The 24,549-nt window shown below is 46.7% G+C and overlaps 1 protein-coding gene and 1 long non-coding RNA gene across 2 annotated transcripts in view; one reads left to right on the forward strand and one right to left on the reverse strand.

Moving 5' to 3' along the window:
- The first annotated feature begins 295 nt into the window (after positions 1–295).
- Positions 296–24,549, forward strand: part of LOC138917663 (uncharacterized) — a 53,794-nt gene continuing 29,540 nt past the window's right edge. The window contains exons 1-3 of the long non-coding RNA XR_011425973.1: positions 296–553; positions 5,151–5,282; positions 8,223–8,326. This is a non-coding gene — a long non-coding RNA (uncharacterized lncRNA). The remainder of the gene's footprint in view (positions 554–5,150; positions 5,283–8,222; positions 8,327–24,549) is intronic.
- On the reverse strand, positions 10,759–22,312 carry LOC138915134 (uncharacterized protein C2orf78-like). Its single transcript, XM_070235934.1, has 4 exons — positions 22,228–22,312; positions 17,514–17,627; positions 13,661–14,422; positions 10,759–12,791 (listed from the first exon to the last, which is right to left on the reverse strand). The coding sequence occupies exons 1-4, from the start codon at positions 22,310–22,312 to the stop codon at positions 10,921–10,923; spliced, it is 2,832 nt and encodes a 943-aa protein (XP_070092035.1). The 3' UTR covers positions 10,759–10,920.

A 24,549-nucleotide genomic window follows, 5' to 3' on the forward strand; every position in this document is an offset into this window, starting at 1 on the left:
AGTACGCTGCTTTTACATGAAATAGAGGATATGCATATAGGTACAAAGAAATCTTTATATAAAATATACGAGTGAACGTAAGCACTTGGAAAATATCTGGAGAAGCACACAAGGAACTGGGGGAATTGACTTCACTTTTCATTGCATGTCCTGCAGTGTTTGAAATCTCAAGGCGGTGACAAGCCTGCGCTCATCTGCATGAGCTGTACTACCGGCCTCCGGCGAAGGAGGGCGCCGTAGCCGCCAGAGTGCTGTTCCCTGATCGGGCTTCTCTGGCAGCCGGCCTGGTGAAGTCATCAGGCCAGGCGGTGTCGCATGCGCTGTGGCAGGGATTTGGGCGCTGCCTGGTTTGCTATGCAGGTTCTTGCGGTTGGGGGTCTTGTTCTGACCCCGAGGGCGCCGGACTGGGGAGTCTGTCAGTCTTGGCGGCAGGGGGGCATCTTGGGGCCCACATGAGGCAATGGCTTCATGCCCGCCGCGGCCAGGTCCGCGGACCCCTCTTTTCCGGACCTTCTTCAGCCAAGAGGAAGGGCAGAAACCACGTTCCCGAAAGGTAAGACGCTTTGGCCCCTGGGCGTAGCCCTGCCGCCTCTCAGCTTCTGGGTCTGGGTCTCGTCCACTGGGGTCTCTGCCTGTCACTGTTGAGGCCGCGTGCTTGGCCCCTCCGCCCCTTTCTCGGAGGCATTGACCGTCTGGCTGCTCCGCGTACAGTGGCTGAAACGGACGGTATGAGATGTTCTGATTTCTCCCCATCCTTTTAAAAGCGAGGCTCTGGCCATTGCTCGGGTCAAGTGCAGAGGGACTGCTTTCTAGGATGGTCTGTCAGTGCTGGGGACGGTACTTAAATATCGAAACTGAGTCCCGCTCAGTTCCTCAAACTGTGTTGTTTGGGCACGGAAAATGTGAGTGATGAGAACCAGGTGTGAGTGAAGAAGGCCTCCGCAACCGCTGAACTCTCTGCGGAAAATGTTGGATTGTGTCGTTGCCGGGAATCACAAAGGGCGGCAGTAGCTGCCTACCGGGTCTCATCTGAGAGCTCTTCCTCTACACGTTCAAACGATTAATTGTGAGACTTTGCTGTTGTGTGCAGTGAGCTCGTTTTTATTCCTTGAGACCTTCCTTTCGTCCAGCTCATACCTCATGAAGTCCCTTTCATTTGACCTCCTGAATATCTTGGAACCTGTCCCCTGACTTCCCTCAGCATCCTCATACGGAATGTGCCTGTTCTTTTGCATGTAGGTCCTGACTAGTGTGCGTGTATCCACTGTCGTTTCCTTCCAGTGCATTCTTCACGCAGGAAATCTTTTTAATATGCAAGTCGGAACATTGCTCAGAAACATCACTCAAAAACGTTGTTTTAAGAGTGAAAACGAACTCTTGACCCTGGCCTTGAAGAGTCTGCCTGGTCTAGAATCCTCTCTGCTTCTTCGGCCCGGTCTTGTGCCCCTTTTGCCCTCACTGTCTGTGCTTCAGATTCACTGGGTTGACCTCGGTGAGTTCTCCCTCATCCTGCAGAGGTCAGCTGAAAGATTACTTTTCAGTGTGACTCCTAGCACTAAGTGAAGTTCACAGCCCCTTTCCCATCTGATCTTCCTTTAAAATATGAATTGGAAGGTCCGCACGTAATGAATTTGATGACTTCAGTTGTATGAGAACTAAAAATAAACCGTGAAGTGAAAGAACTGAATCTAAACGATTTCCGTCAGCGTGTGAGTATCGATGAACCTTAGCATTCAGGACTGGGCTGGCTTATCAGGGCTAGAGAAGGGCTGGCCATCTGTGGTCTTAGGCCTTGTTTGTGGAGACCTTTGCTGTGTTTGGTTGCCTTGCATCTTTTCAAGATGGGGAACAGGAAGAAGGGGAGAACAGGTGGTCACTAGGTGGGGCTGAAGAAGGGGAGCAGCAAGATGCCAAGCAGAGAGCAGAGGGGACCCACTGTGTGGGCTGTGAATTCTGTTTTCAAGGAGCCCCGTTGTACGCAGGGAGACAGTCTGATGTCAAATTTGGCTCACAGAAAGTGTATTAATAGAAAGACTGGAAAATGGAAAGACTGTCTCCCAGTTGGACAGCGGATAGCTAGGACTTGTGTCCTTGTTCTCAAAGTTCCTATCAAAAAGATAAGAAAAGTTAATTCAGTATTCTTTCAGAAATCTGAATTCACCGTGCAGAACTCTGATTCCCACCCTATCTGACTCCATTTCCACTTTTTATGGTAATATTTTGTAATATCCCCTTTACTCTCCTGAAGTGAAATTCATATATATACACAACTTGCTTCCACACTTAAGTTTAAGGGAAAAAATCTGTGTAATGCTCTAACTATAAAATAAAGGAGAAATAAAATAAAGTAATTTAGAATAGAGTAATATGTGTTTACATTTCCATATGTCAATGTTTGGGCATGGCTTCACTAAAAATAAAGGAATTGTCAGTTGCTTGCACCATGAATGCCAAAGCTGCCCATGCTCACTGATCTGGGTGGGTATGTTGCCTTAGTGGCAGGAGTTTCAATGATTGTGAGCTGCGCTAAGTAGATTTCCAAAGAAAACAAAGTACAGTCTTCACTAGGATGATAAGATGGTTTCTATGCTGGACATTCAATGTCCGTGAAAACTGCAAAGAAACCCTTTGTGTTTATGTGTGAAATGGAGTTAGGTTCTAAGGCTTAGATACTTGTGAACAGTTTTTCACCTCTATGGATGTTGAATAAGACTTTGAAAAGTCATCCAGGTGTGAGACCCACTTGTGGGAGTGTTCTGAATTTGGCAAGATGTGTTATACCCATGCCCGTCAGCCACTAAATGCCAGTAAAACCCCTCCCATCCCATCCTCACAACCACGAAAATGCCCCGGATCAGCAAGGTCAAGATTTCAGTATCGAAACTGAAAAATTGTGTTTCTCTTTTAACTAAACAAGGAATTTGTGGGGAAAGCATTTGACCGACTTAAAGAAGGTGAGAAGAGATTCCATGTCTCGTTACCCTGCCCGGCAGAGTGTGGATTAGTGTCAGGAAGAGCCCACTTTCAACGTATTGGGAATTTATTTAATTTGTGTCTCATAGGTCAGGGTTTCTTTCTTCTTCACCTACTCTGTCAATTCTTCTGCATCTCTGGACTTAAACGTGAGTGATTTCATAGACAGACAAATGGTTCTGATTCACATCCAGCAACACCAAGCTTAGTGTTTGACACATCGTAACTACTTCCCAGTCTTTGTTGAATGAGTGAACTGACGGCCCACCCACACCCGCATTGGCGGTGCCTGTGAATTTCCTCCTATTTTCCTCCTCCTCTCGGCGATTGTCCTCACTCCTCGGTCCTTGCTCCACGGTCTCTCCAGGGGGATCCTGAGGTTCTCCCGGGTCCCTGCTCAGCCCCTTTTCTTCAAGGACACCAGCAGGGAGAAGCAGGAAGAGTCTTCAGTCTCCTTTCCTCCGCACAGCCAACATCTTTCCTGTGTGACGTGGTTATAGGAAGCCTCTTCTAGTTCTGTGTGCACTCTTCAGTGTTGGGACTGTTTAAGGCGCCATCAAGGGGGTTGCGAAGCTGCAGGGCCACTCCCAGTGCAGTCCCTGTTCACGCAGTAGAGGTAGGGAGATGAATGACCCCTGCGTGGCAGTGGAATGGGACAAGGTGTCCTGGGTGTTTGAGGGAAGTCACCCAAGGCAAAGCTGCCTCAGTACCTGGCAGTCGAGTGTCAGGCACAGTGGACTGTCAAGTGGCAAATGATGTGTCACAGAAATACCACAGCAGAAATGCCTAGGAATGGAAAGGAGGGGGAAATGACAACAGACAGGGTTAATCAAGGAAGGCTTCCTAAGGGGTTTGTGACTAAATGAGTTACCTCAGGTTGGCTGTTGTTCAGATAGCTGGAGATGGTCATGATCCTCCAGCTCCAAGTCTGGAAGAAACTGACAGGAGAGATTGTACGCCTTGTTGTAATTAATACAGTCTTCAAACCTTTCGCAGTGTTCTGTAGAAGACTCAGCATCGTAGATCTGTCAAATCTGCCTAAGTTAATTTGTAAATTTAACATCATCTCATATCATCTGATTCTAAAGCTCGTATAGCAAAAGAAACTTACATAGCCAGGAAAATTCTGAAAAGGAAGAAGGTAGAAAAGGGTTGCCTAGCCCTACCAAATGTTAAGCCATACTAGAAGTGTTGCTGGAGCACAGGGGATTTTTCGGGTGGTGAAGCTAATCTGTCTGATACTCTAGGGGTAAATGCATGTCATTGTACATTGGCCAAAGCCCATAGATTATACAACACAGAGTGACCCGTGACGTGAGCTATGGACTTTGATAATGATGTGTCAATGTTGCTTCATTGATTACAACAAATGGAGCACACTGGTATGGAATGGTGATGGTGGGAAAGGCTGTGTAGGGTGAAGGAGAGATGGTTAAAGTGAGAACTCTTTACTTTCTGCTCCGTTTTACTATGAAGCTAAAACTGCTCTACAAATGAGTCTATTAGTTTTTTACTTTTAATTTTTTTTGTGAGGAAGACTGGCCCTGAGCTAACGTCTCTGCCAGTCTTCCTCTATTTTGTGTGGGATGCTGCCACAGTGCGGCTTGATGAGCGGTGCTGGGTCCACACCCTGGATCCCAAACTGCAAACCCCGGGCCACCGAAGTAGAGCTGGTGAACTTAAGCACTACGCCACCAGGCCGACCACCTCTGTCAGTTTTTTAAAAGATGTGTTGCTGGCCCTTGGGTAACCACAGATCAGTGGAACAGAGTACATAAATAAGATAAATACATAAAAGAATATTTAGCACTAAGAGCCATCCTTCATTTATTTAGATATTCTAGGAGTATTTATAAGTGCCTACTCATAGGCACTCCGCTTGGAGCTGGAGGTACAGTGGTGGACAACACTGATGTGGTCCTTGCCTTCTGGGAGTTTACAGTCTGGTTAGGTCCCCCCGTGACACAAATACAGAAGTAAATCTCTAGAAGTGAGCTTATTTTCTTCCCTCTAATCTCTGGGGGAAAAGATTGTAATCTAGCTTGTAACTTCCAGAAGGGTGGAAACTTTCCTGTGAATCACAGTGTATGTTAGCATCATAGGGCTTGAATGAATGACAGTATAAGAAAGGATTTGAAGCACACATTTGCTGTTTCTTATTTCATTCTCTCTGACAGAGTTTGGAAAAGAATCTTGTTCTAGAAGAATGTTTTTACCCCTTGGCTGTTTCGAGCAAAATCTGAGAGCAGAGTGAAGAACTTGGACTGATTATTGATGTAACACACACTCCCCACTAATACAAACCAGAGGTAAATGGAACCCTTAATTGAAAGGAACCGTCTTCATTCTTATGGTATAATAAGCATAGTAATTCAGTAGTTGTAATGCTGGCCTTCTCTCATGGGTAGTATTTCAAAAAGGGAACCAAGTGCTTTCCTTAATTACGCTTTTCTAATTGCTACCTGAAAAAGAGAGTAAAGATGTGAATTGAAATATAATATTTGGCAATAACCTCTGTATGTGCTTAAGAAATTGTATGAACTTCCATGTTCTATGTATATTTATAAAGTATATATTATAAAAAATACATACATATATTTTTGCTGAGGAAAGATTTCTCCCTGAGATAACATACGTTGCCGCGCTTCCTCTTCTTTTGCTTGAGGAAGATGAGCCCCGAGCTAACATCTGTGCCAGTCTTCGTCTGTTTTGTATGTGGGTCAGTGCTACAGCATGGCTGATGAGTGGTGTGGGTCCGTGCCTTAGATCTGAATTCGTGAACTGAGGCCACCGAAGCAGAGCCCACTAAGCTTAACCACTACGCCACGGGGACGGCCCCCCTGTTCTATATTTTCAAAGTAAAGTGAACTTCTAGTAAGAACAGTAGTAGCCTAAAGAAAAGAATGGAGTATCCATGGTATCTTCAGTACTTATTTTGGGCAGTTGTGAGAGCACGTGTAAGTATCTTGATAGAAGACAGTTCTCTAAGTTTTATGCTTTCGTTTCCTAATATCTTTGGATATAATAGAGAAACACATATGTTCTGTTGGCCTGTGTGGCATTATCAGTGGGAAAGAATTATCCTTTTTCTAGGCAGTTCCACAGCCTTCGGAAACAATAACACCTAATGTCTGTAAACATTTGTACAGGCCTACCTCACAGATATCACAGGTTCTGTTCCAGGTCACTGAATAAAGTGAATATCGCAATAAAGCGAGTCAGACTAATGATTTGGTTTCCCAGTGCATGTAGAAGTTATGTTTACATGATACCATAGTCTGTTAAGTTTGCGATAGTATTATATCTAAAGGGACATCATACATAGCTGAAGTAAATAATACCTTATTGCTTAAAAATATGAACCATCATCTGAGCCTTCAGCAAGTTGTAATCGTGTCGCTGATGGAGGGTCTCATAAGAAATGCAGCGTCTGTGAAGCACGGTAGAGCGAAGCACAGTACAGTGAGGTAGGCCTGTACAGCAGCTGCCATTTAAAAAGTGCGTGCACACACGTTAAGTCAGTGAATCCGCACAGCAGGCCTTTGCTGATGAAGTGGGAGTGGTACTAACGTCCCCTCCTGAGTGCTTCCTCTGCGCTGAGCCCGGAGCATAGACGGTGACAGTGACTCACTTCACAGATGGTGAGACTGAGGCCCAGAAAAGGAAGAATTGAAACTTGAACTCAGGTATTCCTTATGTTTTTTTTTTTTTTACTGTAGTAAAACGTACGTAAGCAATGTTTATCATTTTAACCATTCATAAGTGTACAATTCAGTGGCATTAAGTGCACTCATGATGTTGTGCAGCTGTCACCACTGCCTGTAACCAAGCGGTTTTCATCATCCTCAAGCAAAGCTCTGTCACCATGAAAAACTAACAGCCCCATTTCCCCTCCCCCAGCCCCTGGTGACCTCTATTCTACTTCACGTCTCCGTGAATTTGCCTGTTCTAGGTGCCTCATGTTAGCGGAATCCGACATATTTTTCCTTCGGTATCTGGCTTATTTCACTGAACATAATGTTTTCTAGGTTCATCCATGTTGCAGCATGTAACAAAATGTTATTCCTTCTTAGGGCTGAATAGCATTCCATTGTGTGTACATACCACATTTTGTGTATCCATTCGTCTGTTGATGGACACTTGGGTTGTTTCTACCTTTTGGCCCTTATGCATCATGCTGCTGTGAGCAAGGTGTACAAACATTTGTTCAAATCCCTGCTTTGAATTCTTCTGGATGTATAGGTGGGAGTAGAGATGTTGGATCGTGTAGAAGTTCTACGTTTAACCTTTGAGAAAGCGCCAAAAAGTCTTCTACAGTGTCGTCCTGTTTTAACAATTAACACAAATTTTAAGCATTTGCAGGAGCAGACATAATGGTGTGGTGTTCATGGACCAGCCATGAACTCCTTCAGCTTGAATATTTATCAGCTGATGGCTGTCGTGTCTCCTCTCTACCCCTCCCTGTTTCGCCCTATTCCATAGTTTTTTAAGCAGATCCCCAATATCATATACTTTCACCTGTTCATCTTTGATATATACATTTAAAATGTCAGACTTTTGTTCCTTAATATCCTGGTTTATTATTAAATATCCAGTCAGCGCTCAAATTCGCAGTTGTCTCCTAAATGTCATAGAAATTGTTTTGAAGAGTTTGAGTTAGGTCTAAGTTAGGGCCACACTTGGCGTTTGATTGTTAGGTCTCGGATGTCTGATTTAATCTATGGGTTCTCCTTCCATGTCTCTCTCCACTTTCTTTGTCTTTGTTTCTCTTTTTCTCAATAACTTAGCTTTTTGAAGATACCAGGTAGTTTGTCCTATCTGAAGATGACATTACAAATAATACAAGAGTGAATGAACACAATGGATAATGTCTTAAGAGAAAGAAGAGAAGGAGGAAAGTTTAAAAATTCTATAAGAAGAGAAAATGAATTCTAGAGAAATGCCAAATATTAGAGATAAGCAAAAAAGTCAGGCCAACTCTGAAAATAGTAATTCCAACACATGTAAGAATTTGGTGTAGCATAAAAATGATATTTCAAATCAGTGGACGCATTAGTGAGTAAACTGTGATACTTCGACGTTGGAGTGTAAATCACCTCTCTGGAAGGATCCGCAGCGTGGCAAAAGTAAATGTGTCTAAGGGAGGAGGGAAATGGGTGGCCGGGGAACTTGGGGAGAAGGGTGAATTTCCATTGAATCCCCTTTTGTACCTTTCTCACGTTCTCTCCTGTGAATCTATTACCTCTGAGGTCTGCCTGCCTGAGTTGAAACCCCAGCTGCCCCAGTTGCTGCCTCTTCACCTTGGGCCAGTTCTTGACACTCTCCAAGCCTGTCTCCTTATGGGCGAAATGGGGTGAGTGACTTCGTGGTGCTTCGTGACACAATATAAGCTCTCATTAAATGTAAATGACCAGCAGAAACAACACAAATGTCCATGAACTGAGGAAAGCATAAACAAGTGTGGTGGCTCCATTATGCAGTCATACAAAGGAATGAAAGACTGACACACACTACAACGTGGATGGACGTTGAAAAACCTTCTGCTAAGTGAAAGAAGCCAGACACAAAGGTCACGTATTGTGGTATATTTCAGATGTGTGAAATGTCCAGAAAAGGCAAGTCCGTAAAGATAGAAAGCAGATGAGTGGTTGCCGGGTCTGGAGAGAGGAGGGAGTGAGGAGCAGCCTCTAATGGTTAAGAGGGTTTCTTTTAGGGGTGATGAAAATGTGATGGGTTTGATAATGCTGGTGGTTGCCTGAGCTTGTGAATGTACTAAATGCCACTGAATTTAGAGTTTCAAAAGGTGAGTTTTCTGGCATGTGAATTATATCTCAATAAAAATAATTTTAGAAATGTAAATTACCAATTTTCCCACGGTAATTATTTACTGTTCACATCACTCCCCTCCAACCACTGCATTCCCTTGTATGCCTCCTGTCCCCCACGCTTCCCCTGCTCAGCCCCTCCAGGTGCCCCACAAGACTTCCCAGGGAGTGACTCTGGACCCTTGGGCACACAAGTCCTGTGCGGGTGGAGCCGCGACCCAGGGCACAGGCACACCCACCACTCTCCCGCAGTGTGACGGACGCTTCCGGCAGGTTTTTCTCATGTGGTTTGGAGGACAGTGATGTTGAGAAAAGGTGGCGACAGGCCAGGTGGATTCAGGAGGACCTGGCAGGTCTCTCACGTCAATACTTATGAACAGACGCTTTTCTGAGGCAAATATACGAGTGGGCAGCAGGCTCATGAAAAGGCATGAAACATGACTAATTTTTAGGAAAGGGCATTCAAAACCAAAGTGAGCTACCACCTCCCGCCCGTCAGAAGGGCTATTATGAGAAAAACAAGAAATAGCAAGTGTTGGAAGGGTGTGGAGCAAAGGGAACCCTCATATAGTGCAGGTCAGAATGTAAATTGGTACAGCCACTGTGGAACAGAGAATGCAGATTCCTGAAAAAATTGAAAATAAGACTACCATATGACCCAGCTATTCCACTTGTGGGTGTTTATCGAAAGGACGTGGAAACACTAATTGGCAAAGATAGATGCGCCCGTATGTTGGTTGCATCATTATTCACAATAGCCAAGACTTGGAAACAACCTCCTAAGGGCCCACTGAGAGATGAATGGATAAAGAAGATGTGGTATATATACAATGGAATCCTACTCAGTTATCAAAAGCATGAAATCTTGCCATTTGCAACAACATGAGTGAACCCTGAGGGTGTCACGCTAAGTGAAATGGGTCAGATGGAGAAAGACGTATACCTAATACTTCACTCATATGTGGAAGATAAACAAACACATAGATACCAGAGGGGAAAGCGGGGGAGGAGGAGGAAAGGGGTAAGGGGCAGATGTGTAGGACGATGTATGGCAATTGGACCTTGGGTGGGAAAACGACATAGTCTGTACAGAGGGGAAATAGAATGAAGTACATCTAAAAAAAAGTTTAGGCCCCGCTCCAGAAGTTTGATCTCATCCACCAGTAACGTCTGGATGCTGTGCTCTGAAAGCCAGCCTGGTCGCCAGCAGGCGTTAGCAAATACTGAGCACTGCTGGCATGCAGGTCTCAAGTTGAGGCCTTGCTCCTCCGCAGGCAGTGTGACTGCAGCCCACTGCGGAACGTCAGTAGTAAAGCGGCTCAGTGACCCTGGCCTTGCGTGTGGTTGCAAAGGTTAACTGAAGTAGTGGGCTCGTGGGCCTGGTGCACAGAAGTTGAGGAAATTTCTCTGCCTGCCCTGTCCTGCTGCAGCAGCTCCCATGGGGAGGCTCCTGTTATCAGCTGCCCCCAAGGTAACTCAGCCCTGGCCATTCATCCCGTAGATTCCCCTTTGATTTATACTGACCGTCCCCAGCCGTAGTCATCCATGGATGAAGTGACCCAAGCCTTTTGGAAGGTGTCCTGAATCTCTTGTTTTCCAAAACACCGATGTGGTGGTCGTGAGCCATAAGACCAGCCTCCCTGAGAGACTTTTTACATTTCTCCTGGTCAACCTAGACTCATCGGCTGCCGTCTTCAACTCTATTCCAATTTTACTCTTTTAACGCTCCCCTCAGGCCCTGCTTCTGACTTCTGTCATTCACGACTCCTGCTTCTTTTTCTAAACCCCTCAAATCTCTCCCCTTTGGGCCTCCCCAGCCCTGCACCCAATTATGGCCTCTTTCGTCAGTTCGTCTCCCTTTTCCCTCATTCTCCTGTCCAACTTCACTTTTCTTTTCTCCTGAAGAATTGGGTTCCCTCCCACCCCCATCACAGAAAAAACACAGTTAACAGCATTTCCAAACACAGAAGGCTTCTTTATTCCTCATCTATTCATTCTAGTACTTTATTTACTGTCTTACTAAGTTTTTAAATATATCAAAATAAATAAGAGAAGTCTATCTATCTGTCTATCTCTGGAAAAACAACTGGTCCCCAAAGGGGCACCAAGAGCCCTAGCAGCCTTATATCGCGTAGCCGTAGTATCGAGAAATTTCCATTTCTTTTTCCCTCTCAGTGAAAAACTGCACTTTCCCCCGAGAGGTGTACTTGGCAGCCTTCTCACGCTCCTGTTGAGCCTGCCTCTTCATGGCCTCCCGCTCTGGCCTCTGTTCCTGTGTGATGGGCTCTGACATCACTGGCCCTGGAATGTCGGGTTTCCTCCATGGAATTGGTTGCCTGCTGAAATCCTCCAGTAGATACTGGGCGGGAGGCTTGGGCGGGGCCTGGAGCATGGGCACAGCAGTGGCAACGGGCTCCTGCTGGAGAGAAGTGCAAGATGCTGTTCTGTAAGGTGCAGGCCTTGAAGCAGGACACTGAGGGACGCTAGGCCGGGTGGGGTTGGTCCAACCTGGTCGAGCGGGGTTGGTGGAAATTGGCCGAGCTGGTCTGGCAGGACCTGTCAAAGATGCAGGAGCTGGGTGGCTGGAATTGACTGCAGTTGGTTGAGCTGAGTTGGTGGAAGCAGGCCGGGCAGGGTCTGCCACAGCAGGCCGATGTGAGGCCAGAGCCTGTGGCCTCCGAGGAACAGGTCGAGCTGGAGGCTTGTCCACGGACAGAAAAGGCAAAGGTACCAACCTGACCTTCCCAGGAGGTGGCAGCTCGTCCCGGGATGGAGGTGGACACTCCTTTTCAGCACTGCTCTCTGCTTTCTGGGCTTTGACTTGAGTTTCCTCAGGACACTGACCCTCCAGTGGTTTATCCAGCCACGGTTTGATAGCTGGGCTGGGCTGGGGGTGTTTGGGGTTGCTGGAGGTTCCCAGGGCCCGGGAGGAAGAGGGCCCGGTGTTCTTCTCACTCTTCCTCCCCAGAGCATGAAACACCTGCACCGACTCCAACATGTGCCGGCCGAGGCTGGTTCGAGGCCGCCTAAAGGTTTCTTGGCTCAGCTCGGGCTGATTCTTCCTCCGCTTCATCTTGGGCATCATTGGCTTCTCTTCCACCCTGACTTCAGTCCCTGACTGCCGACTCTCTCCGGCTTTCTTGGGGTTGTTTCCTCTGGTCCTCTTGGTCCTTTCCTGCCCATGGCTCTTAGTTGTACTGATCCTGCTGGGTGCAGCTTTCTGAGGTTTGCTGTTGGAGTGCTCGGCCTCGTTCTCAGGAGCCCTGTCTCCCCCTGACAGGCACTCCGGGTCCTTTGGCTGGATTTTGGCCTTGGGAGCACCATCGAGAGGCTCAGAGGCCTGATGTTTGTTCTTCCTGGTGTACTCGGAGGCAGCCTTTCTGCCACTTATCTTTTGCTGCAGCTGGATGGACTCGATGGCTCCTGTGTCTTTGGCTTGGCTCAGCTCGGGGCCTTGGGGTTGATCAAGGTCTTTCAAGGGGTCGAATAGTTGGGGAAGGTGACCATCCTCCATCAGTGTAGCGATGTCTGCAAAGCCACCGCTAGCCTCGGTCCCGTTGTCCAGTGTCCCTTGGCCCTCAAGACTCAGGCTACCCTTTCCCAGATCAGCGTTTTCGGAAGCAGGGTGGTCCTCTGGTCCGAGGGGATCGATGCAGGCCAGGAGCTGGAGAATATCAGGAATTTCTAAAGGCTGTAGTAGAGGCTCTTGGTTTTGTATTGGGATCTGGTCGGGATCCAGGGGCTTTGCAAGTTTGGTGTTAAACTCATCCCAGTTCTTTGGATTTGGAGACAGTGCCAGGAGGTCACTGTTAGACGTCTTGTCTGGAGCTGTCAGTGACACGTCCCCAAGCTCAGCTGGTGGGTCACTCTGCAGCATCTGGGTATTTCTGCTACTGCAGGATTTGGGGAATTCTGGAGCTTGCTGTAGGTAAATTTTCTGGCTTGGCGGTCGCAGCCCCAGGGAAGTCTCCATCCCCAGGGACGTTTCCACCACTACAAAGGAAGCAAGGATGAAGTGAGTCCTCGGTGGGTGAGGTGTTCCCCCCTAGACACCAGTGCAGCAACCACGTCCCTTCCCCCGATGGGCAAGGCGTTTCTCCTGGCTCTTAAGGATCATGGACAGTGCCCTGTGCTAGGAGGTAAGAGGCGAGTGTTCTGGTTCTTACTGGTGATCATTGGATGTCATTGTCCCTTGGCTTTCTTTCTATTTCATAGGGTTGTCATAGGAGCAATAAAAAGTAAAAGAGAGTTTTATACTATGAGACATTTCACAAGTCCTAACATTCTCCTATAGAGTCTTTTTGATGCTGTCCATTTTCCCGGGAGAATGAGAACACGTCACACTGTGGACGAGGAGAGGGAGCGGAGCTCTTTCCGATGGAATATATGAGCAAGGACAGATTCCTAGCCTGCTGAATTTTGACAGCGTCTCGGGACAGAAGGGCTTATTCCTGGTATGAGTGAACAAAGTGAGGGAAAGTTTGCGTGTCTCTATCATAGTGATAGTTCTGACAGGCCTTCCCAGGAGACTAACCCCGTAAATCGGCAGAGGGAGTCCATTTGTATGTGGTGGAGTAGGGCACTTAGCAGCTGGGGTAGTGAGAGATATGGGGTCCCTTGGTGTGCTCTTGGGGTTCTCAGCCATGTAGCATAGATGAGCATTACAGTGTCCCCCCTGCCCCCCTGTATGAGGTGTTCTTATGTCGAGTCTGAAATGGGGAGCACTGAGCGAGGGTAGTGTTCACTCATGTCTCAGGACTTCAGTTCTACCTGTCTGTGGCCTCACCGCTTCCCGGCTGCAGATTTGACCCTGATTTTGGATGCAGACCTCCTTTCTCTGCCTTCTTGCTGTTTGTACTCACCTTGAAATCTGGTTTGTGGGATGGCTGGAGCAGACGCAGCGTAGTAGACCCCAGAGGTGGAGGCTGGTGGAAGGCCATGTGTGGGCTGAATCTCCTTTAGTACCAACACCATTTCTGGTTGAGGAGCAGAGGCCCCGGCTCCTGTGTAGGACACAGAGCCGTAGGACTGCAGGCAGGGGCCAAGTTCTCCAGACAGCAGAGGCCCCAGTGTGCCGTGACCACAGTAGTACACCTGGCTTCCTTCCTGGTAGGGAAGTGACAGGCTGTGTCCCTGATTTGGAACCCGAGATGGTGTTCCCTGAACAAGGCTGGTGGAAAGAGATGGATACAGTGGGACCGGGTTATTGGCACCTGAAGTTCTGTCATACTGTGCTGCCATATACATGGAAGAAACCGCTGTGTCGTGGCCAGTGACAGTCAGAGTGCAGTCTCCGAGTGAAGAGGACTCCTGTGCAGTGCTTCCTGGGACACCCCACTCAAAGAGACCCGGATAGGAAGCAGCTGAGGTGGAGCTCTGGCTCTGGCCAGTCACTCCAGACAGCGTGGTTGTGCTAGAATGTTGGTAAAGGTAGGCGCTGCCCATGAGTGGCTGGGAAGAGGTGCCCGAGGCTGATGGCAGTAGCCATCCTGAACTGACGGCTGGAGCAGAGACTCTGGAGAAATTGCAGACACTTCCTGCTAGGGAAGCTGCATCGCTCAGCACAGGAAGAGAGAGCTGCAGGGAGTTTGGAGTTCCAAGTAAGGATGGATTCTGGAAATTTTCTGTAGGGAACAAGAGGGTGAAGAAAAACTCAGTGAGACTGATCAACTCTGACAATGTCTGAGGAGCAGCATCATCTCAAGGTTGCTGCATGAGGAAGCCTCTCATCCCAGTGCTCACTGAGACAGCAAACACCCACGCCTTTATGGTGGTTGTAAGGGCGGGAGGAGTTTGTTCCTTTCTGTGTAACTGCCTGTGCTCCCAGCTGCGGCAGAGATGTGCAGAAGCCCCACGTGGTGTGGGTCACACCTTGTTGTCTAGGCTGGAAGCCCCCTTCTCCCTGCCCATCCTTCCCTTGAGCCTCCCCTAGTCCTGACTCGTCTACTCTTTGCTAGCATTGAAGCACTTGAAACTAGAACGTCCTCAGAGATGCTCTGTTCTGACGTTCTCCTGGTACGAGTGAGGAGACTGAGGCTCAGAGAGGTCAGCTGGAGTGGTCCGATTCTCCCATTATGGCAGCATCATCACCAGGTCACAGAGCCTAAGTCTCCTGACTTCTTGCCAGGACTCTGCTCTGACTGTTCCACTACCAGAACCCGGGAGAAGGAGACCTCCTAATAAGGTGTTTTCTTGGTCCCTTAGAAAACAGTGCAGCTGTTACCACTGTCTCTTCAGGGTCTGTTTGCTCGTGCTGTTCACGTGCTGTTCCCTAGAGTTCACCCAGTAGTCAGTCCGGGTGGTAGGTGTAAAGGGTCACTCTTACCCTCTTCAAGCCTGGTTTCTGATCCTACCTCCACAGGATTGCCTGAGGGTGTGCATCCCAAGAAGTGCTTTTTGAAAGAAAACAGTAATTTAATCTCCCTGAGCTTCAGGTTACTCATCTGTAGTTACAATAACAAGAGCAACAACAATAATAGTAATTCATACATGAATTCATATAGGACATATCTGTTATCTGGAGGAAGATATGATAAGTTCTGTGAAAAATCATGGAAAACATTTATCAAGGAAGTAAAAAGAACCATATAGATATTCATAAAAACTGCGTTATGCAGCAAGCAACAAAGCAGAATCAGTTTACTGATAAATGTAGTTCTGTATCATATACGCTTTGTCATGAAAGTGAATATTGCCGGCTCCATTGTAGTGAATACTATTTACCAAAACCAGCCCGAGAAGAAGGTGATTTTGAATGAATTCCTAGCCAGTACGTGCAGACAGAGTAGATCAGTAAAAGTGGCCTAAAAGGCATCAAAATGCTATCAATGTGAATGTATAGCTGGCCACAATATAAGCAGACAGATATTTCAGTGAAAACTGGTACAAAGCAGAGAGCAACATCCTAAGTGTAAAGGAATTCCGTTGTTGTGCTCGTTCTTATTTCTCTGACCATGAGCCGCAAGGAACAGCTAGTAAGCCTAGAAATCCATACTTCAATTAGTATAACCACATAGATGCAGAAGAGAGTACTTAAAAGGTATCAGGAAGGTTTTTCTATTTATCCTAAAACCTCAATTATCATCACCTTCAAGATCCAGGAAGGGGTCATCCCCAAAGACTAAAACCACCGTCATCGCTAGAATCCAACTTTTAAAAATTTAATGTAGGAAAACCCGAAGGATGCCACAAAATTGTCTGAGATAAATGTGGAGTCAGAGATGGGGCACTTGAGTTTTGCTTTTTCTTCTCGGGCAGCTTACATCTAGAAAGAGATGGTGGCCGTTTCTCAGTGCGCGCTCTATGTCAGGAAGAAAATGTTTATAAAGATGAAAAGCAGCCTTGACTTGGAACCTACGTATCACACACAGGAATTAATCCTTCTGATTCAAGTTAGAGGATATTATTTGTTAGAAACTTATGTTTTATTTTTAATGGGCAAAACCTCTACATAGTTAAAAAATGAGAATGAAGGGGCTGGCCCCGTGGCCGAGTGGTTAAGTTCGCGCGCTCCGCTGCAGGCGGCCCAGTGTTTCGTTGGTTGGAATCCTGGGCGCGGACATCACACTGCTCATGAAACCACGCTCAGGCAGCATCCCACATGCCACAACTAGAAGGACCCACAATGAAGAATATACAACTATGTACTGGGGGGCTTTGGGGAGAAAAAGGAAAAAAATAAAATCTTAAAAGAAAAATGAGAATGAAATAAAACACTAGAAATTCTGTTGCCTCCAGCCGTCTGGATAAGCACTTTATCAATTTCTGGATTATAGGAAGTGTCATTTCTAAAAGATCTCTGAAATGTTTATATTCAAACTCTCAGGTGCCGTCCGCGTTCAGAGAGGCAAGAGAAAAAAGCAAACAAGCGAGTCTGAGTCTGAGAAGCTGCTTTGCCTGGCGATGCCCTGTTCTGCCTCACTGGCCTTCCTCGGCTATGAATGTGAGCGTTTGCTGAAGTCAACTGTGCTTCGCCCTGCTCTGAGCACATTTCACTCTGTGCTCTTCCTGCTGCAATTGAAAATCTTTGGTTCCTTCAGCATGTCATGCCAAACCACGTCTTTTTCCTGGAGAGCTCCTCCTCGCTCTCCTCCTCATTCTTCTATTTTATCCTCCCTCTAGGTTCCTGTTGGCCTGTGCTGATGAAAACAATCCTCAACTTCCTGACCTTTGAAGACTAGTCCCCCTATAGCCCAGTACTCTCCATTGTCTCTTCCTACTTTTTTTTTTTTTCACCTCATTTAGGTAGATAACTCCAAACATGGGCATATTGCCTTGTGAACAGCACTAAATTTAAAATACTACAGTTGAAATTTCAGTGGAGGGAGACCATTACAGATGAAACCTTTGGGGATATACTGCTAACTTCCTGCATCACCTAGATTTCTCTCTGTTTCTGTGGAAACACCCTCAAGAAGTCTCTGATTTCATTTCTACCTGGGTGACCTTTAAGATTCAATATTAGAAAAGAAAAGGAGCAGAAGGAACCACAGTTGTAATATCCTGATGTGAGAGATGAGAGAAAACAGAGTTTGTGAGAGAGTCAACGACTTGTCCAAAGTCCTACAGCTCATAAATGTCAAAGTCAAAACTTAAATTAGGTCCCCAGGTTTACTTCAATACTTTCCTCCCATTATTCTCTGCTACATTAGAATCTACTACCAAATTTAGGGGCAAAAATACATAACGGAACACTTAAAAAGTTAGTTTCCTTGCCTGACATGGCGAGAAAAGAAGAGGAAGCATCAACCGCAGATCCAAGAGATGAGGAGACGATACCAGAGGAAGTCTGAGTGGCTGCCGTCAAAGAGCGGTGTGTCCAGTATGAAGGTCACTGGTCACACTGGTCGCTTGCGATGATCCAAATTTATTTACAGACAACTCCATGGAAACCCCAAGATTCTAGCAGGTGGCAGTAGGTCTAGGGGGAGAATGATGTCACAGAGCAGGCAGTTCAAAGGTACGAGACAGCCAATAGGGCGGCCAGATTCCCCACAAGAAGATGGGATTGGGTGGAGGGAGTCGGGGGAGAGCTACAGCAGCACCTGCATGGCTGAGCTCTGGGGAGGTGACATCCTAGGAGCCACGTGTGCTAGTCTCTCTTCCCCAGGCTCTTATGTTAGGGAATCCTCTCAACGTTCCTTATAGATGTTCATTAATGTAATTAACTCATAGTTCTTTGTATTCTATGAATTATACTTTATAACATATATTGTACATTAGTAATTACATGTACAGTTAGTTAATATCCTTAGAGAGGAAGGAAAAGGACATCTAGGTTGACCTATTACCGTTGTTCTGAAATCCTACCAGGTGATCTAACGGTGAACTTACTGCAGGTTTTAAGGAGCAAAGGAAAGGATTGGCAGCTCCTTCTGTAACTTGGTGAAAGCGTAGGGTGAGGTTTGTTGAGTGCCCCTTGTGGGGAATGATGTGGTTCAAGGCTCTTCTCTTTGAGTTTCTTCTCCTTGAATCCTACCTTCCTTGGACTGGGCTGGGCCGGGTTGGACTTGCATCTCTCTGCTGCTCCCCTTTTCTTTTGTCTGCATTATAGGCCTTGTTTCTGGGACCAGCCTCGCCCTTGCATCTCCCCCTCCTGGATGTTACTTCCTTTCAATCCCAGCAGCAGAGGTCTTCTTTCCAGTGCCTGATGCTTCTGAAAATGGCGCCTGCCCATTAGAAGCAGATGCCAGAGAGCCAGGGACACAGCTGAGGGCAGAGCTCTTCTCTTCCAGCCTTGGGTTGCAATTCTTTTGCCCATAATTTGCTCCCTCTGGCTCCTTGGGCCACACAGGCCTCCTGCCATCCCGCGCTTTTATACATGAGAGGCATTCGGGGTCCTCCCCTTTCCTTCTCCTCTGAGTGTATCCAGTGTGGCAGTCGCTGTAGCCTCCTCCCTCTTGGAAACAGCCACTGTAGAACATTGGGCCTCTAGGGTTCTCTGTCGGCCATGGTTGTGCGCAAGGCTGAGCAACATGCAGAGGAGAATAGTGAGAGAAAGAGGAGGACATTCGTGGAGAATAGGGGAGAGGCAAGGTGAAAGGGACAGGAAAACAGCTGTCTGTGGATCTTTTGGCCTTGAGAAACAGGTGGAACATTTTGCCCTCATTTTGTATTAAGAGAACAGAAAATTCAGTATATAGCTTTTCAATTTGCTGGGTAGTCCTGCAACAGCCGCAGTTTCTGTCCACTAAAGAGAATAATCTTAAATCACTTTCTCTCACTTTGTTTTGTGTGATATTACATCATTTATGTTATTCATTGGTAATTGTGTAGAATATGGGTTGTTTTCAAATGCTCTGGGTCTTTCTCCGTGTTTCTCCTGGTTGTGTTTTTAAGGATCCAACGTTGGAAGACAGATCACATGCTGTTCTCCTGCTGATTGTTCATTGGGAAGCGTCACGAACTAACTTGACCTGAAGGGTTCTGTGGAGAAACTTACGAGGGGTCTGTGAGAAGCATTGTGGTGAGTTGCACGGTGCCCTCACGCCTAAGGAGCAGATGTGTGCAGTGCACCCGGCTGGCCTGGGAGCCTCTGCTTTTGTGCCCTGCTTAGTGCTCTTCTCTCTAACCACTCTGGTGACCGGGAGACAGTGGGCGAGGGCTGAGTTGCTGCTGATTTGTATGTGGAGTCAGCTGATTTGGGGAGGAAATCTGTGGATCTAGTCATTTTCCTTGGCGGCAAGCTTTTCGGATGCCTAGGTGGACCTATGTGGAGACTTTCATAGTTTAAATGAGTAGGAGGTGTGTGATCCAAGATGCCAGGATGCCCCAAGTAGATACCTGCTAGATGGGACCTCCAAAGACACACATTTCATTTATAGGAATATTTTTCCTGTTATGAAATGTTAATGTTTTGAGTGATGGTGGGGGCTGCTTACCCGAGGAGAAATTGTAAAGGGTATTGCAGTGTAGAGCTATGGCTGGGGCTCATGAAATCTTTGAAGGGTTTTGCCCCTCAGCTTCGTACCTCGGATAGCCTACTTCCATGATGTGAGGATGTAACGTGAGGCTAACAACAGATCCACAAGTGAGACTGGTCTCTCTCTTCTCTATGTCATGTGGAAATGAAGGGAATCCGGAGCTAACGCAGGTTAGGGTGGGCAGTATAAGTTTGTGGGAGCTGTGGTAAGACAAATTCTCGTAGCAGTAGAATGTTTACACGTGAAAATATTCACTTTCCACTTCCAGTCTGTTTAGGCAAACCCTTACTTGGGCCTTTCCTGCTTCCCAGTCTCTATAACCGCTTTCTTTCCATCATTCCAGGCATTTAACCGTAGCTTGCAGCCTCAGCATCGTGTTACCTCTAAAAGAATCTTAAATGAAACTTGAGGAACGTCAGAAGGTTGAGTCCAATGTTCTGGAACTTACACCAAGCCCTGCACTCACAGGAAGCCTTTCTTTATAGTTAGGGTACTGTCTCGTCCCATAGACCCGTTTCCTGCATTTTGTTGCCACGGGGATAACTGAGACTTGTCTTGGTGTAACACACCCTGTCCGTCTAGCCCTGAGGCTCTTCCTTACTCTCCCCGTTGTCCCTTTTTGATTCAATTAAGGACTGGCATCCCTCAGACTCCTCCATGTTCCCCGGGGCCCTGCCGGGTACTGGCAGATTTTGTTAGTGTCAACTACTTATCTGTTCGGTGCTCCAAATATGCCTTGCTCCTATATTTTCCATTCCAGTGTCCTGCATACCCATGGAGGCGTTCTTTTACTTCATGTTGGATTCATACCTCCAAAGACCTACACTTTACTGCTTCCCATACTTTCTAGAGACCTTGTTATGCTTAGGTCTAGATTTTCTTGCGTCATCTGAGCGTAGTCCCACCCCAGCTTGTGTCATTTAGCAAATGGGAAGTGCAAGACCAATATAGCCTTTCTAGGTTCTGATCAATTCATGTTACATTTTGTGTGGTCATGTCTATAGCTTTCTGTACCCTGTGTACTTTTAGGCCACTGCTCACCAATGGTGTATTTGTTTCCATAAACTCCAAAGGAATATGTATATTAAGATTGGCACCTGAGCTAACAACTGTTGCCAATCTCCTTTTTTTTTTTTCCTGCTTTTTCTCCCCGAATCCCGCCGGTACATAGTTGTATATTTTAGTTGTGGGTCCTTCTAGTTGTGGCATGTGGGATGCTGCTTCAACGTGGCCTGATGAGCAGTGCCACGTCCGCGCCCAGCATCCAAACCAGCAAAACCCTGGGCCGCCAAGCGGAGTTCACGAACTTAGCCACTCGGCCACGGGGCTGGCCCCAGGAATATTTTTTGATGTAACTTCAAAGTTGAAGGTGCCAAGTTGTAAGTTTGCAAACTCTGCTGTGCTAACTGATGTCGTTCTTTTTGCAAATATCAACTTACTAATGTGCACCTACTTGGAAATATGTAGAATATTCCTGAGTTGTAGATGCTTGTGGATTTCAACTTGGTTAGACTGTGACTATCCCAGAAATGTTAAAGCTAGTGATCGTTTTACCCATTCATTTATTCCTTTATTCCAGAACTCTCACCTCTCTGACCTGTTGTTTACCTAGCTCTCCAATGGTTGTGAAGATTATTAACAGTGTTTGTAAGATATTTTCAGAAACTAGAAAATAGAAAGTAAAAAGCATTCCCTGTTACAATTATCTACAGGTTAATCTGAAATTTATTGCCCCTTCTGCCTTCAGACCTACTGTAGGACATGCTGTCCTTTGCCGTTCCACTTGTAGCCAAATTCAGAGTTTTCCTAACAGGGACAGCTCCCTGTGCCTGATGCTGTGTGGAAATCTTAGTCTTCAGCTCCACTCTTATCCCTCTCAGTTATTTATCGGTATTTTTGAAAATATACATAGCATCACCCTGTAACATGATACCTGGCACAGGGTAGGAATCCAATGAAAGTTTCACTCTAAGTGGGAGAGTAGGTTGTTACAGTGTTTTTGGAGGGGAATTAGAGGGTACTTTAAAAATTGTAAGTTTGCATATCCTTTCCAGCAATTCTACTTCTAGGAATTTAAAAGTAGCTGTACTCACGCGTGAGGATGTTCACATTGCAGTCTCTCTGTAGCAGAGGACAAAAGTACTGAAAACAACTAAAAGTCCACCAACATTGGACTCATAAATTTTGGTGATTGTACTGAATGGAATAGTATGCAAGCATTAAAAGGAATAGAATGGATGTATGAATAAATGGACTGGAAAGCTGAGGGTCAGAGGTCGATTGTAGAACATGTAGAGTACGCTGCTTTTACATGAAATAGAGGATATGCATATAGGTACAAAGAAATCTTTATATAAAATATACGAGTGAACGTAAGCACTTGGAAAATATCTGGAGAAGCACACAAGGAACTGGGGGAATTGACTTCACTTTTCATTGCATGTCCTGCAGTGTTTGAAATCTCAAGGCGGTGACAAGCCTGCGCTCATCTGCATGAGCTGTACTACCGGCCTCCGGCGAAGGAGGGCGCCGTAGCCGCCAGAGTGCTGTTCCCTGATCGGGCTTCTCTGGCAGCCGGCCTGGTGACGTCATCAGGCCAGGCGGTGTCGCATGCGCTGTGGTAGGGATTTGGGCGCTGCCTGGTTTCCTACGCAGGTTCTTGCGGTTGGGGGTCTTGTTCTGACCCCGAGGGCGCCGGACTGGGGAGTCTGTCAGTCTTGGCGGCAGGGGGGCATCTTGGGGCCCACATGAGGCAATGGCTTCATGCCCGCCGCGGCCAGGTCCGCGGACCCCTCTTTTCGGACCTTCTTCAGCCAAGAGGAAGGGCAGAAACCACGTTCCCGAAAGGTAAGACGCTTTGGCCCCTGGGCGTAGCCCTGCCGCCTCTCAGCTCCTGGGTCTGGGTCTCGTCCACTGGGGTCTCTGCCTGTCACTGTTGAGGCCGCGTGCTTGGCCCCTCCGCCCCTTTCTCGGAGGCATTGACCGTCTGGCTGCTCCGCGTACAGTGGCTGAAACGGACGGTATGAGATGTTCTGATTTCTCCCCATCCTTTTAAAAGCGAGGCTCTGGCCATTGCTCGGGTCAAGTGCAGAGGGACTGCTTTCTAGGATGGTCTGTCAGTGCTGGGGACGGTACTTAAATATCGAAACTGAGTCCCGCTCAGTTCCTCAAACTGTGTTGTTTGGGCACGGAAAATGTGAGTGATGAGAACCAGGTGTGAGTGAAGAAGGCCTCCGCAACCGCTGAACTCTCTGCGGAAAATGTTGGATTGTGTCGTTGCCGGGAATCACAAAGGGCGGCAGTAGCTGCCTACCGGGTCTCATCTGAGAGCTCTTCCTCTACACGTTCAAACGATTAATTGTGAGACTTTGCTGTTGTGTGCAGTGAGCTCGTTTTTATTCCTTGAGACCTTCCTTTCGTCCAGCTCATACCTCATGAAGTCCCTTTCATTTGACCTCCTGAATATCTTGGAACCTGTCCCCTGACTTCCCTCAGCATCCTCATACGGAATGTGCCTGTTCTTTTGCATGTAGGTCCTGACTAGTGTGCGTGTATCCACTGTCGTTTCCTTCCAATGCATTCTTCACGCAGGAAATCTTTTTAATATGCAAGTCGGAACATTGCTCAGAAACATCACTCAAAAACGTTGTTTTAAGAGTGAAAACGAACTCTTGACCCTGGCCTTGAAGAGTCTGCCTGGTCTAGAATCCTCTCTGCTTCTTCGGCCCGGTCTTGTGCCCCTTTTGCCCTCACTGTGTGTGCTTCAGATTCACGGGGTTGACCTCGGTGAGTTCTCCCTCATCCTGCAGAGGTCAGCTGAAAGATTACTTTTCAGTGTGACTCCTAGCACTAAGTGAAGTTCACAGCCCCTTTCCCATCCGATTTTCCTTTAAAATATGAATTTGAAGGTCCGCACGTAATGAATTTGATGACTTCAGTTGTATGAGGACTAAAAATAAACCGTGAAGTGAAAGAACTGAATCTAAACGATTTCGGTCAGCGTGTGAGTATCGATGAACCTTAGCATTCAGGACTGGGCTGGCTTATCAGGGCTAGAGAAGGGCTGGCCATCTGTGGTCTTAGGCCTTGTTTGTGGAGACCTTTGCTCTGTTTGGTTGCCTTGCATATTTTCAAGATGGGGAACAGGAAGAAGGGGAGAACAGGTGGTCACTAGGTGGGGTTGAAGAAGGGGAGCAGCAAGATGCCAAGCAGAGAGCAGAGGGGACCCGCTGAGTGGGCTGTGAATTCCGTTTTCAAGGAGCCCCGTTGTACGCAAGGAGACAGTCTGATGTCAAATTTGGCTCACAGAAAGTGTATTAATAGGTGGAAAGACTGTCTCCCAGTTGGACAGCGGATAGCTAGGACTTGTGTCCTTGTTCTCAAAGTTCCTATCAAAAAGATAAGAAAAGTTAATTCAGTATTCTTTCAGAAATCTGAATTCACCGTGCAGAACTCTGATTCCCACCCTATCTGACTCCATTTCCACTTTTTATAGTAATATTTTGTAACATCCCCTTTACTCTCCTGAAGTGAAATTCATATATATACCCAACGTGCTTCCACACTTAAGTTTAAGGGAAAAAATCAGTGTAATGCTCTAACTATAAAATAAAGGAGAAATAAAATAAAGTAATTTAGAATAGAGTAATATGTGTTTACATTTCCATATGTCAATGTTTGGGCATGGCTTCACTAAAAATAAAGGAATTGTCAGTTGCTTGCACCATGAATGCCAAAGCTGCCCATGCTCACTGATCTGGGTGGGTATGTTGCCTTAGTGGCAGGAGTTTCAATGATTGTGAGCTGCGCTAAGTAGATTTCCAAAGAAA

Source organism: Equus caballus, chromosome 15 (genome assembly GCF_041296265.1).
Source record: "Equus caballus isolate H_3958 breed thoroughbred chromosome 15, TB-T2T, whole genome shotgun sequence".
NCBI classification, from domain to species: domain Eukaryota; kingdom Metazoa; phylum Chordata; class Mammalia; order Perissodactyla; family Equidae; genus Equus; species Equus caballus.

Bases quoted from the DNA above. Each gene is read 5' to 3' on its own strand.
- LOC138915134 (XM_070235934.1), bottom strand. From the start codon at position 22,312: ATGACGTCACCAGGCCGGCTGCCAGAGAAGCCCGATCAGGGAACAGCA. The intron at 17,628-22,227 runs GTAGTACAGCTC...GTGACCAGTGAC, and splicing joins CCCTCCTTCGCCGGAGGCCG to CTTCATACTGGACACACCGC. The intron at 12,792-13,660 runs GTGAGTACAAAC...CTTCCTTTGTAG, and splicing joins CCCACAAACCAGATTTCAAG to TGGTGGAAACGTCCCTGGGG.